Here is a 14,443-nt window from a genome sequence, read left to right on the forward strand (position 1 = left end):
GGAGGGGGGGCCGAGTGGTGGCGGAGGGGGGCCGAGTGGTGGTGGAGGGGGGCCGAGTGGTGGTGGAGGGGGGGGGAGTGGTGGTGGAGGGGACCGGCGAGTGGTGGTGGAGGGGGGGGGGGGGGCAGTGGTGGTGGGGGGGGGGAGTGGTGGGGGAGGTGGGGGGGCGAGTGGTGGTGGAGGAGGAGGCAAGTGGTGGTGGAGGGGGTCGAGTGGTGGTGGAAGGGGGGCGAGTGGGGGAGGAAGGGGGGGACAAGTGGGGGGGGGGCGAGTGGTGGTGGAGGGGGGGCGAGTGGTGGTGGAGGTGGGGCAAGTGGTGGTGGAGGGGGGCAAGTGGTGGTGGAGGGGGGCAAGTGGTGGGGAGGGGGGCAAGTGGTGGTGGAGGGGGGCAAGTGGTGGTGGTGGGCAGGGGACAAGTGTAGTGGTGGGCGGGGGGACAAGTGGTGGTGTTGGGGGCAAGTGGTGGTGGATGACAAGTATTGGTGGGGGGGCAAGGGATGGTGAGGGTGGGAAGTGATGGTAGGGGGACAAGTGGTGGTGGGGGGCAAGTGGTGGTGGGGGGGAAAGTCGTGGTGGGGGGACAAGTCGTGGTGGGGGGACAAGTAGTGGTGGAGGGGCAAGTGGTGGGGGGCAATTGGTGGGGGGCAAGTGATGTGGGGGGCAAGTGGTTGGGGGGGACAAGTGGTGGTGGAGGGGGACAAGTGGTGGTGGAGAGGGGCAAGTGGTGGTGGAGGGAGGGGGGGCAAGTGGTGGTGGAGGAGGGCAAGTGGTGGTGGGGGGCAAGTGGTGGTGGAGGGGGGCAAGTGGTGGTGGAGGGGCAAGTGGTGGTGGAGGGGGGGGCGTGGTGGAGGGAGGGACAAGTGGAGGTGGGGCAAGTGGTGGTGGAGGGGGAAAGTGGTGGTGGAGGGGAAAGTGGTGGTGGAGGGGGGGGCGTGGTGGAGGGAGGGACAAGTGGAGGTAGGGGCAAGTGGTGGTGGAGGGGGGCAAGTGGTGGTGGAGGGGGGCAAGTGTGGTGGAGGAGGGGTTAAGTGGTGGTGGAGGGGGGCAAGTGGTGGTGGAGGGGGGCACGTTGTGGTGGAGGGGGGCGTGGTGGTGGAGGGGGGCAAGTGGTGGTGAGGGGGGTCAAGTGGTGGTGGAGGGGCGGTCAAGTGGTGGTGGAGGGGGGCAAGTGGTGGTGGAGGGGGGCAAGTGGTGGGGGAGGGGGCAAGTGGTGGTGGAGAGGGGGCAAGTGGTGGTGGAGGGGGGCAAGTGGTGGTGGGGGGGCAAGTGGTGGTGGAGGGGGGCAGGTGGTGGTGGGGGGGGGGGAGAGTGGTGGTGGAGGGGGGCGAGTGGTGGTGGGGGGGCGAGTGGTGGTGGAGAAGGGCGAGTGGTGTTGGAGGGGGGGCGTGATGGTGGAGGGGGGCGAGTGATGGTGGAGGGGGGGCGAGTGGTGGTGGAGGGGGGCGAGTGGTGGTGGAGGGGGGGGCCGAGTGGTGGTGGAGGGGGGGCCGAGTGGTGGTGGAGCCGAGTGGTGAGGGAGGGGCAAGTGGTGGTGGAGGGGGGGGGGGCAAGTGGTGGTGGAGGGGGAAAGTGGTGGTGGAGGGGGGGCAAGTGGTTGTGGAGGAGGGTCAAGTGGTGGTGGAGGGGGGCAAGTGGTTGTGGAGGAGGGATCAAGTGGTGGTGGAGGGGGGCAAGTGGTGGTGGAGGGGGGGCGAGTGGTGGTGGAGGGGGGGGCGAGTGGTGGTGGAGGGGGGCGAGTGGTGGTGGAGGGGGGGCCGAGTGGTGGTGGAGGGGGGCCGAGTGGTGGTGGAGGGGGGCCGAGTGGTGGTGGAGGGGGTGGGCGAGTGGTGGTGGAGGGGACCGGCGAGTGGTGGTGGAGGGAGGGTGGGGCAGTGGTGGTGGAGGGGGGGCGAGTGGTGGGGGAGGGGGGGGCGTGTGGTGGTGGAGGAGTAGGCGAGTGGTGGTGGAGGGGGTCGAGTGGTGGTGGAAGGGGGGCGAGTGGTGGAGGGAAGGGGGGGACAAGTGGTGGGGGGGCGAGTGGTGGTGGAGGGGGGGAGCGAGTGCTGGTGGAGGTGGGGCAAGTGGGGGTGGAGGGGGGCAAGTGGTGGTGGAGGGGGGGCAAGTGGTGGTGGAGGGGGGCAAGTGGTGGTGGAGGGGGGCAAGTGGTGGTGGTGGGCAGGGGACAAGTTGTAGTGGTGGGCGGGGGGACAAGTGGTGGTGTTGGGGGCAAGTGGTGGTGGATGACAAGTGTTGGTGGGGGGGCAAGGGATGGTGAGGGTGGGAAGTGATGGTAGGGGGACAAGTGGTGGTGGGGGGCAAGTGGCGGTGGGGGGGGCAAGTGGTGGTGGGGGGGCAAGTGGTGGTGGGGGGCAAGTGGCGGTGGGGGGGGCAAGTGGTGGTGGGGGGCAAGTGGTGGTGGGGGGGAAAGTCGTGGTGGGGGGACAAGTCGTGGTGGGGGGACAAGTAGTGGTGGAGGGGCAAGTGGTGGGGGGCAATTGGTGGGGGGCAAGTGATGTGGGGGGCAAGTGGTTGGGGGGGGAAGTGGTGGGGGAGGGGAAGTGATGGTGGAGGGGGGCGAGTGGTGGTGGAGGGGGGCAAGTGGTGGTGGAGGGGGGCAAGTGGTGGGAGGGAGAAGGTGTTGAATTTTTTGGGGTCCCTATGCCCAGTGGAAATTTTGTAACCGCTCTTTTCTCCATGTTTATCACCGTCCTTGGTTGTGCTCCTGAATATGTGTCCCCATCCCATTGGTGGAGTCTGCCTGATGAGCCCCAGAGAAGCTGCCCTGTATACCCGGCCTCCTCTGAGGGTCCTCCTAGCAGACTGCTGCAGTGGTCACTGATTGACTGGCAGATTTTGGAGGCAGGATGTCTTCCAAATGAGGGCAGAAGCTACGACTTAAGGCAGTTAGCATCCTGATAACTAATAAATCTGGTTGTGGCTTCCTGCAAAGGTGGGCTCGAACCTGACTTTTCAACCGGGGTGTGGTGGTGACAAATTTGTTTGTTCAATTCCTCAGTGGGCCACCACTTTTGGGAGAAATTCTGGAGTTTCTGCACGTGCAACACAATTATGGAGTAAAAGCAGCTCAGAAGACAATTCCAGCCAAGCTTTCCCACTTTTGGGAGAAATTCTGGAGTTTCTGCACTTGCAACACAATTATGGAGTAAAAGCAGCTCAGAAGACAATTCCAGCCAAGCTTTCCCACTTTTGGGAGAAATTCTGGAGTTTCTGCACTTGCAACACAATTATGGAGTAAAAGCAGCTCAGAAGACAATTCCAGCCAAGCTTTCCATAATATTACTTATTTACACAGTATATAATTCAAAATTTGTATTATAAGATGTATACCTGGGAAATAAAATGAATATTCACCATAACTTTCTATAAAGTTGGTATGCAACATTTGAGCAATACATGCCCAGGTTTTCCCTGCATCAAAATCATGCTACAGTAGCCAACTGTCACACTATAATTCAGGATGCAAACTGTGAGTAATTCTTTTCAAAAGGATAGTTGTGCAAAAGATAAAATCACATGGATGATTTATAAATATAAAAAATACAATTACTGACTTTACTTCTATCTGACATCATAGGAACCCCTCTAAAGCAGTGTTTTTCAAACTTTTTTTTCTGGGACACACTTTTGCCTACCAGGTGACCTTCGTGGCCCATGCTAGTCGATCTTTGCAACCCAAACTAACCGATCTTCGCTACACACGCCACTTTCGCTAACTTTTAATGCTGAAGTCCTCACAATCTCACTCCAATCTGGTTCAAAGGAGAGGGCAATGCGCAAGTCAGGTGAAGACTTCAGCCAGTTCCTTTGTGCCATCTTCACCTTTATGAAAACGGAAATTCCAACCTCGCACATGTAGGTCATCATGAAGGGCAATAGCAATAAAATGTGTGTTTACTCAGCACTGGATACTCCTGGGAGCTGCTACACCAGAATGCTGACAGCCTCATGGACTTTTAATGTGGTCATAGAAGTCAGCTACAGCATCATAGTTTTTTAAGTTAGAGTCAGCTCTAAGATAATAACTGACTCTGCATCTAAACCTCAAAAGGAGTTTTTCACCCACCACTTCTCTTTCAAAATTTGAAATTTTTCCTCTCATTTGTCAGTTATTCCCTGCACATTGTAACACTGAATAACATGACTAGCAATGCCTTGTCATGCCCTGGACTCTCCTGTGCATATCTCTCCAGAATATTCTTTGTGAGATCCTGTCCAATAGGTAAACTGCCTATTTCAGTCTCTGACCGTTTCTTACGTTTGAGAAAACCATTCACTTTCCTTGCTTGCCAGTAGCTAGAAAATGGAAGCAAAACCACTCTATGATTTGACACTAAAAGCACGTTCCAGGAAGGTGCTTGCAGGGTGCATGATCTGCTCTCTGCTGCTGCTTCTGGCTGGAAGACTCCACACAGCCTCATTTATTTTCATTTAAAAGCCGGCAGCGGCTGCCATTCTCAATGTAAAAGATGGTTGCGGCAGTTGGGTGCTTAGCCCCCGATCGGGACCACTGCGGAATGGCACAACCGATCCCTCTATGACCCTCCCGACACTCCCACACGATCCACCCACGGGTCGCAACCCGCACTTTGAAAAACCCTGCTCTAGAGTATCTGCCTTCCTTCGTCATTTTATGTTTCCCCCAACACGCCCCTTGTACATTGCAGGCAGTAGTTATTTTAGACATATCACCTTTTTGGAAGTTTGTCTGTTCCTGTTCTATGATTAATGTTCAGCTTCAGTTTCCATTCTCTCCAGTTCTAACATAGTCTGCAAGACATTGTAACAATGAATAACAATTACAAATATATTTTCACATTGATAAATTACTATCTGAATAAATACAACCTTAATTTGTATCATGAATCTTTTCTACTGTTATGTTCTAATTTGGTACATTAGCACTAATTTGGTACATTATCAGAATGAAGGATACCAATTCTTCTAATAAATCCATTGAGTCACATGAAACCATTTTGAAGGTTCCAGACAGGGGCCTGAATTCTTCAGATAATGGGATCTTGTTTCCCCAACAGCTCCAACTGCCCCACAACCAATTTATGTTCCAGTGAGATTTGATTGGCTGCAGGTCAATCACTCCTCTCTCTGGAGGAAGTCCTATTTTTGACATCTGCGAGCTAATCTGATTGGCCAGCATCTCTCCTAAGACTAAGTCCACGTACCAGAGGCCCAGGCAAGTTCAAGGGGTCCCAGGGAAGGCCTGGTGTGGGGGCGTGAGGGGTCTCAGTGGAGAGTCTCAGGGAGGGAGGATCGGAGGTCACCGGACTTTAAGGGTGGTTGGGTGTCAGGAGGAAGGGGCAGGCAACTTTAGAAGGGGAATTCTGATAGAGATGTAAGTTAGTTGTAATTGGGCTTCCCCCACAGGAGTGCAATTTTCCTGCAAGCATTAAAATTAAGGCTAGGTGGAAAACAGCCCTTAAGTGGTTCCAAGATCTTGCCAACCTGAGCATAAAATTCTGGCCATGATAATTTCACTCCCATGAGAATTTTGTCAGTGCAGCAGGGCCCCCAGTGATCAGATCCAGAAACCAAGGGCAATCCTGCTTTAACCATTTTGTTGGACCCCTGGTTGCATTTCTTGCCGTCAGGGCTCTCATTGTTTTGAAGGATAGGTGCTCACCTCATGAACTGCCAGACATTACTCAGAGGGCTGGCAGCTCAGCAGTGTCACCAGGAGTCAGAGGGTCACTGCTAGGACTGCCCATGGAAGGGAGCACTCTCAAACCATTAAATGACATCCAGGGTTGCGGAGGCAGGGAGCCAGGCAGTTGGTGAGGTGTGATATGTATGACCTTTGCCACCCAGGAGGGTATCTCCAAGGGTGGCGGCATGAGTCCTTAATTGGCTACTAAAGTGCCTTAATTATCCTATGGACAGGAAGACCCACTGCTGGTAAAATGCCATGGTAGCAGGAAGTTAATAGGTACTGCACTTTCTGCCTTCCTGCGTCATTTTATGTTTCACCCAAGACGCCCCTCAATCCATATCTGGAGGGCAGGTAAAATTCAACTCCCTGTATCAGACCACCAATATCATATCTGGTTTTTGTTAGGGATGTATTGTCATGTTTTAGCTGGACTCATTCATTTTAATAGACTGCCTTATTTTTAGTGATAGATAAACAAACAGGAAAGTCAAGTTTTTAGCAGCTATTTGGAAACAAAGAGCATTGTACTTAAGGTCTGTGCCTATAAATGCCTGTAGAACAGATTTTCTTCACAAGAGCAGGGGCGCGATCTAACAGCCGCGTTATGCCCGGTGTGGATCTGTGTGAGCCGGTTAGATTGCAGGAGAGACTAAAATCGGGATCCACGTCAAGTGCTAATCAGTTTCCAATGTAACTGGCCCACTTGCGTTGGTGGGGTCTGGAACCCACCTGGATGACGCAAGGTACCAATTAAGACCAATTGAGGGATTTCTCCATCTCATTAATGAGATGGATGATCTATCTAACTGCCTTCCCAGCGAGCGGTCACGCAGGAGCCTTTTATCACATCTATTTAAAAACTGGAACCTAGCCCAATGGCTGCTGTGGGGATCGGAGGAGATGAGTAGCCATTTTCGAAATCTGGCATGCAGCGCAGGGGCACTGGTGCTACTGCCCCAGTGCCCGGGAGAGGTTAGGGAGCCCCTGGGGTGGGGGGGTTATGGTCGGGATCTGAGCACTATCGGTGGGGGTTCGCCCCTGGGCCGGGGGTAGTGAAGGGCTCAGCACCTGTTAGTCCCAGAGGCCATCCCCCAGATTGTGTGTACCCGTAACAGGGCGAACTACAGCTGCTGCCATGTCCCACCGAATACCTCCAGGCAGAGCCCTGTTCGTGGTAATATGGTGCAGATCACTTTAACTCCCTCTGACTGTGAGCAGCCTCTGGCTGCACAGCTGAAGGCTATTGCTAATAAGATATTTGCAAGTGATGTGAGCAAAGTTTTTAAAATCAACTACATAACATTCCACATATCACACTAACTATTTTTTTTTAACAAACCATTTTATTGAGGTATTTTTCGGCATTGTAAACAGTTACAGACATCAACAAAAAGAAAGCAAAAAAGGCAAAAATGTGCAAACATCCACGTACAATCAATACTTTAATTGTACCATACTGCACAGGCCCGCTCCTCTCCCATCGGCACTACCCGCCAATTTATCCCTCCTACTCTACTCTAACCTCTCCCCCCCCTCCCCCCCCACCCAACGCTCACTCTCCCGCAAAGAAGTCAATGAATGGTTGCCACCTTAGGGCGAACACCTGTACAGATCCCCTCAAGGCGAACTTAATTTTTTCCATACCCAGAAAACTCGACATGTCCGAAAGCCACAACTCAGTCTTCGGGGGCTTTGAGTCCCTCCATGCCAGTAATATTCGTCGCCGGGCTATCAGGGAAGCAAAGGCCAACACATCGGCCTCTTTCTCACCCTCGACCCCCGGGTCCTCCGAAACCCCAAAGATTGCCACCCCTGGACCCATCGCCACCCTTGTTTTTAGCACACGGGACATAATCCCCACAAATCCCTCCCAGTACCCCCTAAGCATCGGACATGTCCAAAACATGTGTACGTGGTTCGCTGGTCCTCCTGCGCACCTAGCGCATTTGTCCTCTACCCAAAGAATTTGCTCATCCGAGCCACCGTCATGAGGCCCCAGTGAACGACCTTAAATTTAATCAGGCTGAGCCTGGCACATGTTGCGGTCGAATTTACCCTACTCAGGGCTTCTGCCCACAGCCCGTCCTCCATTTCTGCGCCTAGCTCCTCCTCCCATTTGAGTTTCAGTTCCTCCGTCTGGGACTCTTCCCCCTTCACGAGCACCTTATAAATATCAGAGACTCTACCCTCCCCTCATTCCCCTCGAGAGACTATTCTGTCTTGGACCTCCAATGGCGAGAGGCGTGGGAAGGATGGGACCTGTCTACGGACAAAGTCCCACAACTCTAGGTACCTGAAATCGTTTCCCCTTACCAGACCAAATTTCTCCTCCAAGCTCCTCAGACTCGCAAAGCTCCCCCCCCCACCGCCATGCTCGAAACCCCCCATCCATACTCCCGGGGGCAAACCGATGGTTGTCACAGATTGGCGCCCAGAGAGACGCCCCATCTCCCCTACATGCCTCCTCCACTGGCCCCATATCCGCAGGGTCGCCACCACTACCGAGCTGGTGGAGTACCTGGCCGGCGGCAGCGGTAGAGGAGCCGTGACCAGGGCTGCCAAGCTGGTGCCCATGCACGAAGCCGCCTCTACCCGCTCCCAGATAGACCCTGTACCCACCATCCACTTCCTTATCATGGTGATGTTAGCTGCCCAGTAATAGTTAATCAGACCTGGCAATGCCAACCCTCCCTCACTGCGGCTTCTCTCAAGCATCGCCTTCTTCACCCGCGGGGATTTTCCCGCCCAGACAAAGCTCATGATCATCTTGTTAACCCTTTTGAAGAAGGACTGTGGGATAAAGATTGGGAGGCACTGAAAAATGAACAGGAATCTAGGGAGGATTGTCATCTTTACAGTCCGCACCCTCCCTGCCAACGACAGCGGGAGTGCATCCCATCTCCGAAACTCTCCCTTCATTTGTTCCATCACCCTGGCCAGATTTAACTTGTGCAGCCTGCCCCAGTCTCGCGCCACCTGAATCCCCAAGTACCGGAAACTTTCCTCAACCAGCCTAAATGGTAGCCCTCTCAGTCTGTTCTCCTGGCCCCTTGCCTGCACCACAAACATCTCACTCTTTGACATATTTAATTTGTACCCTGAGAACTGGCCGAACTTCCTCAGTGTCTCCAGTATACGTTCCATCCCGGCCAATGGGTCCGACATGTACAGGAGCAGGTCGTCCGCATAGAGAGAGACCCTATGTTACACCCTGCCCCTAACCATCCCCTTCCATCCCTTTGCGGCTCTCAGCGCAATCGCCAGCGGCTCTATGGCCAGCGCAAACAGCAGCGGGGAGAGTGTGCAGCCCTGTCTGGTCCCGCGGTATAGTCTAAAATACTCTGACACTTCTCTGTTTGTCCTGACGCTGACCTTAGAGGCCTGATAAAATGGTCTGATCCAATTCACCAGTCCCTCCCCGAACCCAAACCGTCCGAGCACCTCCCATAGATAGCCCCACTCCACCCGGTCGACGGCCTTCTTGGCATCCATCGCCACCACTACCTCCACCTCCTTGCCCGTCGGGGGCATCATGATCACATTGAGTAATCTTCTCAAGTTGGCCGACAGCTGCCTGCCTTTCACGAACCCAGTTTGGTCATCACCAATCACCTCCGATACGCAGTCCTCAATTCTAATCGCCAGGACCTTTGCCAGGAGCTTGGCATCTACATTGATCAGGGAGATTGGCCTGTATGACCCGCACGCTTCCGGGTCTTTACCCCGCTTCAATATCAGTGATATGGTGGCTTGCGACATGGTCGGCGGCAGGGTTCCTCTGTCCCTTACCTCATTAAAAACCCTCGCCAAGACCCACTAACTCAGAGAACTTCTTGTAAAACTCTACTGGGTATCCATCCAGTCCCGGGGCTTTCCCCGACTGTATGGCCTTCAGGCCCCCCAATACCTCCTCCACTATAATCGGGGCCCCCAGCCCATCCACTCGCCCCCCACCTACTGTTGGGAATGTTAACCCGTCCAGAAACCTTTTCATTTCCTCAAGCTCTGCCGTGTGCTCCGAAGTGTACAGCTTGCTATAGAAGTCCCGGAATACCTTATTCAATCCTGCCAGGTCCTCCACTCTGCACCCCTCCCCATCCATCACTCTACTTATTTCCCTGGCCGCCTCCCTCTTCCTGAGTTGCTGCGTTAACAATCTGCTGGCCTTTTCCCCATGCTCGTTCACCACACCCCTCGCCTTCCTAAGCTGTTCCACGGCCCTACTCGTGGATAGCGCCCCCAGTTCCGCCTGTAGTCTCTGCCTCTCCCTGAGTAGATCCTCCCCCGGGGACTCCGCGTGTTCCTCGTCTATCCGGCACATTTCCCTAACCAATCTGTCCATCTCTGCCCTGTCCACCTTGGCCCTGTGGGCCCCAATTGAGATAAACTCTCCCCGCACTACTCCCACAGGGTCGCCGCTGAGACCTCCCCCGTGTCGTTCCTGCAAGTAGTTTTGCATACACCTCCGAAGCCTCTCACAAATCCCCTCCTCCGACAACAGTCCCACGTCTAGCCTCCATTGTGGGCGTTGGTGATTCGCCCCTCCGACCTGCAGATCTACCCAGTGCGGGGCATGGTCCGAGATAGTGATTGCCGAATATTCCGTGTTCTTTACCTCCCCAATACAGTCCATGCTTAGGACAAAGAAGTCTATCCTAAAATATACTTTATGGACGTGTGAGTAAAACGAATAGCCCCTTCCCGTCGGCTGTCTGGCTCTCCAGGGGTCCACTGCCCCCATTTGCTCCATAAACCCTTTCAGCTCCCTTGCCGTTGCTGGGAGTCTACCCGTTCTGGGACATGATCGATCCAGCCCCGGGTCAAGGACCATGTTAAAGTCCCCCCCCCCCCCCCCACCATTATTAGCCTATGAGAGTCCAGGTCCGGGATCTTCCCCAGCACTCTTTTAATAAAGTCCACATCGTCCCAGCTCGGGGCACATATATTCACCAGCACCACTCTTCACTGCACTGCAGCCCGCTCCTCCGCATTTCCGCGGCCGCCTTTTCGCCGCTCCGCAGTCCCGCTACCGCGTGGAATCAGTCCCTAAAGCCCCGCCGGAGTGAGAGCCCGCCGAATGTGCGGCTCACTCGATCATCGCCGCCACCGGAAGTCCACACTAACTATTAACCAACAAAGAAACGTCACCGTTGCATATTTGTATCATTACAAAGCTATATCAACTCATTTTCACACAAAGAAACCATACACACGGTATCACCCCACGCAAGTTCCTCAACAGAAAGGGAGGATAAGCCTGAGAAAGTTTGTCATGTGGTGCTGAAGGTTGTGTTTGTTGATAGATCCTGATGGTAGCTGCAAATGCCTGATGGGGGTGTGTTTGTTTGCTGCTGTCTCTTCTTCTTCTATGGCATAGAGTAAGGAAAGGGAGGATGTAAGGTGACCTACTGCCAGTGTTGGGGAAGGGGTGCTCCTTCTCCTTTCTAGCATGCTGTGTGTCGGTGTAACTTTCTGCTGTTGAGAGTCTCCTGCTGAGGTCTGCGGGAGGGGGGTGCAGCTGCACCTGTCTGGAGGCTGTGTGTTTGTCTGCTGGTGGCTCTTTTGCTTCTGTGACCTGGAGCAAGGAGAAGGAGGATGTATGATCACCTGCTACCAGCGCTGGAGTGGGAAGGGTGCAATTTCTCTCTTCTGGTGTGCTCTGCATCGGTGTGACTTTCTGGTGTGATTTTCCATTTTTAGAAGACACTGTGGGACCTGCAAAGGGGGGGGGGGGGGGGGGGGGGGCATGCGGTGGAGGTGGATTGATCCGTATGAACAACTTCCTGAATGTGTTGGAGAAATGCTTTTACAGATTGCTGGTGACTTTACTGTACTGTTGACTGTTTAATATTTAATGTCTGGAGGCCAAAGACAGAGAATGACACTCATATGTGGAACACTACAAGTAACACGCTGATGAACAGATAATTTCTACGACCAGGTGATGGACATGATAAAACTTTCTCAGGCTTATCCGCCCTTTCTGTTGAGGAACATGCGTGGGGTGATACTGTGTGTATGGTTTTTTTGTGTGAAAATAAGTTAATATAGCTTTGTAATGGTACCAATATGCAACGATGATGTTTCCTTGTTGGTTAATAGTTAGTGTGATATGTGGAATGTTATGTAGTTGATTTTAAAAACTTTATTAATGCTGATCGTTTTTGCTAATAAAATATTACTCAGATGCATTCCCACTTTGATGCACTATCAATTACGACGAGATGAGAGTGTAATCGAGGCTTTATTACGCAGAGATGTGGAGCCTCCCACAGCTGCTGCTGAAATGGCTGCAGCTCGAAGAGCCCACACATTTTAGGTGGAGCCAGCAGCCAGGGATCTACCCCCGTACCTGTAGTACAGGGGCCTTACCGTAATACCCTCGTATGCAGTATACACAATACAACAGTGGTGACTACCCCATTCACTGTTGTAGTTTTAAGTTTGTATTGATATTTTATAGAGAAAAGGCACGGTGCCATTTCCATGTTGAACTGTTAAGTCATTGGTTTTCATCTGTCTGTTTACTAATACTGTTGACTGTTTAATAAACAAAAGATTCCCATGGGTACACGTGCCATGTCTCAGACGAGTGTTATTGCCTAGCATTCCACTTAAACAGTCCCGGACACTCTTGCTGGACCATAGAGGTGTCAGCACCACAGAGGCAGCAGCCAACAATCAAACACTCTGAGCCTGGGCTTCAGTACTGGGGGTATCCCTGCGACCAGAGGGGGCAACAGAAAGCTACTAAAAAGCTATAAAGAAGAGTAAGATAGATTATGAGAGTAAACTTGCTCAGAATATAAAAACAGATAGTAAAAGTTTCTACAAATATATAAAATAAAAAAGAGTGGCTAAGGTAAATATTGGTCCTTTAGAGGATGAGAAGGGAAATTTAATAATGGGAGATGAGGAAATGGCTGAGGAACTGAACAGGTTTTTTGGGTTGGTCTTCACAGCAGAAAACACAAATAACATGCCAGTGACTGATAGAAATGAGGCTATGATAGGTGAGGACCTTGAGATGATTGTTATCACTAAGGTGGTGGTGATGTGCAAGCTAATGGGGCTAAAGGTAGATAAGTCTCCTGGCCCTGATGGAATGCATCCCAGAGTGCTAAAAGAGATGGCTAGGGAAATTGCAAATGTACTAGTGATAATTTATCAAAATTCACTAGACTCTGGGGTGGTCCCGGTGAATTGGAAATTAGCAAACGTGACACCACTGTTTAAAAAAGGAGGTAGGCAGAAAGCGGGTAATTATAGGCCAGTGAGCTTAACTTCGGCAGTAGGGAAGATGATGGAATCTATCATCAAGGAAGAAAGAGTGAGGCATCTGGATGGAAATTGTCCCATTGTGCAGACGCAGCATGGGTTCATAAAGGGCAGGTGGTGCCTAACTAATTTAGTGGAATTATTTGAGGATATTACCAGTGCGGTAGATAATGGGAGCCAATGGATGTGGTATATCTGGATTTCCAGAAAGCCTTTGACAAGGTGCCACATGAAAGGTTGCTGCATGAGATAAAGATGCATGGCAGTAAGGGTAAAATAGTAGTATGGATAAAGGATTGGTTAATTAATAGAAAGCAAAGAGTGGGGATTAATGGGTGTTCCTCTGGTTGGCAATCAGTAGCTAGTGGTGTCCCTCAGGGATCAGTGTTGGGTCCACAATTGTTCACAATTTACATAGGTGATTTGGAGTTGGGGATCAAGGGCAATGTGTTCAAGTTTGCAGACGACACTAAGATGAGTGGTAAAGCAAAAAGTGCAGAGGATACCAGAAGTCTGGAGAGAGATTTGGATAGGTTAAGTGAATGGGCTAGGGTCTGGCAGATGGAATACAATGTTGTTGAGAAATGTGAGGTTATCCATTTTGGTAGGAATAACAGCAAAAGGGATTATTATTTAAATGATAAAATATTAAAACATGCTGCTGTGCAGAGAGACCTGGGTGTGCTAGTCCATGAGTTGCAAAAAGTTGGTTTACAGGTGCAACAGGTGATTAAGAAGGCAAATGGAGTTTCGTCCTTCATTGCTAGAGGGATGGAGTTTAAGACTAGGGAGATTATGCTGCAATTGTATAAGGTGTTAGTGAGGCCACAGCTGGAGTATTGTGTTCAGTTTTGGTCTCCTTACCTGAGAAAAGACGTACTGGCGCTGGAGGGTGTGCAGAGGAGATTCACTAATCCCAGAGCTGAAGGGGTTGGATTACGAGGAGAGGTTGAGTAGACTGGGACTGTACTCGTTGGAATTTAGAAGGATGAGGGGGGATCTTATAGAAACATATAAAATTATGAAAAGAATAGATAGGATAAATGCGGGCAGGTTGTTTCCATTGGCGGGTGAAAGCAGAACTAGGGGGCATAGCCTCAAAATTAGGGGAAGTAGATTTAGGACTGAGTTTAGGAGGAACTTCTTCACCCAAAGGGTTGTGAATCTATGGAATTCCTTGCCCAGTGAGGCAGTTGAGGCTCTTTCATTAAATGTTTTTAAGATAAAGATAGATAGTTTTTTGAAGAATAAAGGGATTAAGGGTTATGGTGTTCGGGCCGGAAAGTGGAGTTGAGTCCACAAAAGATCAGCCATGATCTCATTGAATGGCGGGGCAGGCTCGAGGGGCCAGATGGCCTACTCCTGCTCCTAGTTCTTATGAGTGTGTGGACCAGGGGAGGGTACTGAGCTCTGTCACCTAATGTTCCCGGCAGCAGTCTGGAGTCTGGTCTAGGGTCTCCTGATGTGGTCGGGAGTGAGTGGGGTCCTCCAGCACAAGCT

The 14,443-nt window shown here is 52.0% G+C and overlaps 1 protein-coding gene across 1 annotated transcript in view; it reads right to left on the reverse strand.

Moving 5' to 3' along the window:
• Nucleotides 1–14,443, reverse strand: part of LOC119951471 — a 212,420-nt gene that overhangs the window by 10,263 nt on the left and 187,714 nt on the right. Inside the window, exon 14 of the mRNA XM_038774682.1 lies at nt 4,690–4,767. Within this exon, the coding sequence (XP_038630610.1) occupies nt 4,723–4,767 (45 nt within the window). The 3' untranslated portion in view covers nt 4,690–4,722. The remainder of the gene's footprint in view (nt 1–4,689; nt 4,768–14,443) is intronic.

This window comes from Scyliorhinus canicula, chromosome 17 (assembly GCF_902713615.1).
Source record: "Scyliorhinus canicula chromosome 17, sScyCan1.1, whole genome shotgun sequence".
Lineage (NCBI taxonomy): Eukaryota > Metazoa > Chordata > Chondrichthyes > Carcharhiniformes > Scyliorhinidae > Scyliorhinus > Scyliorhinus canicula.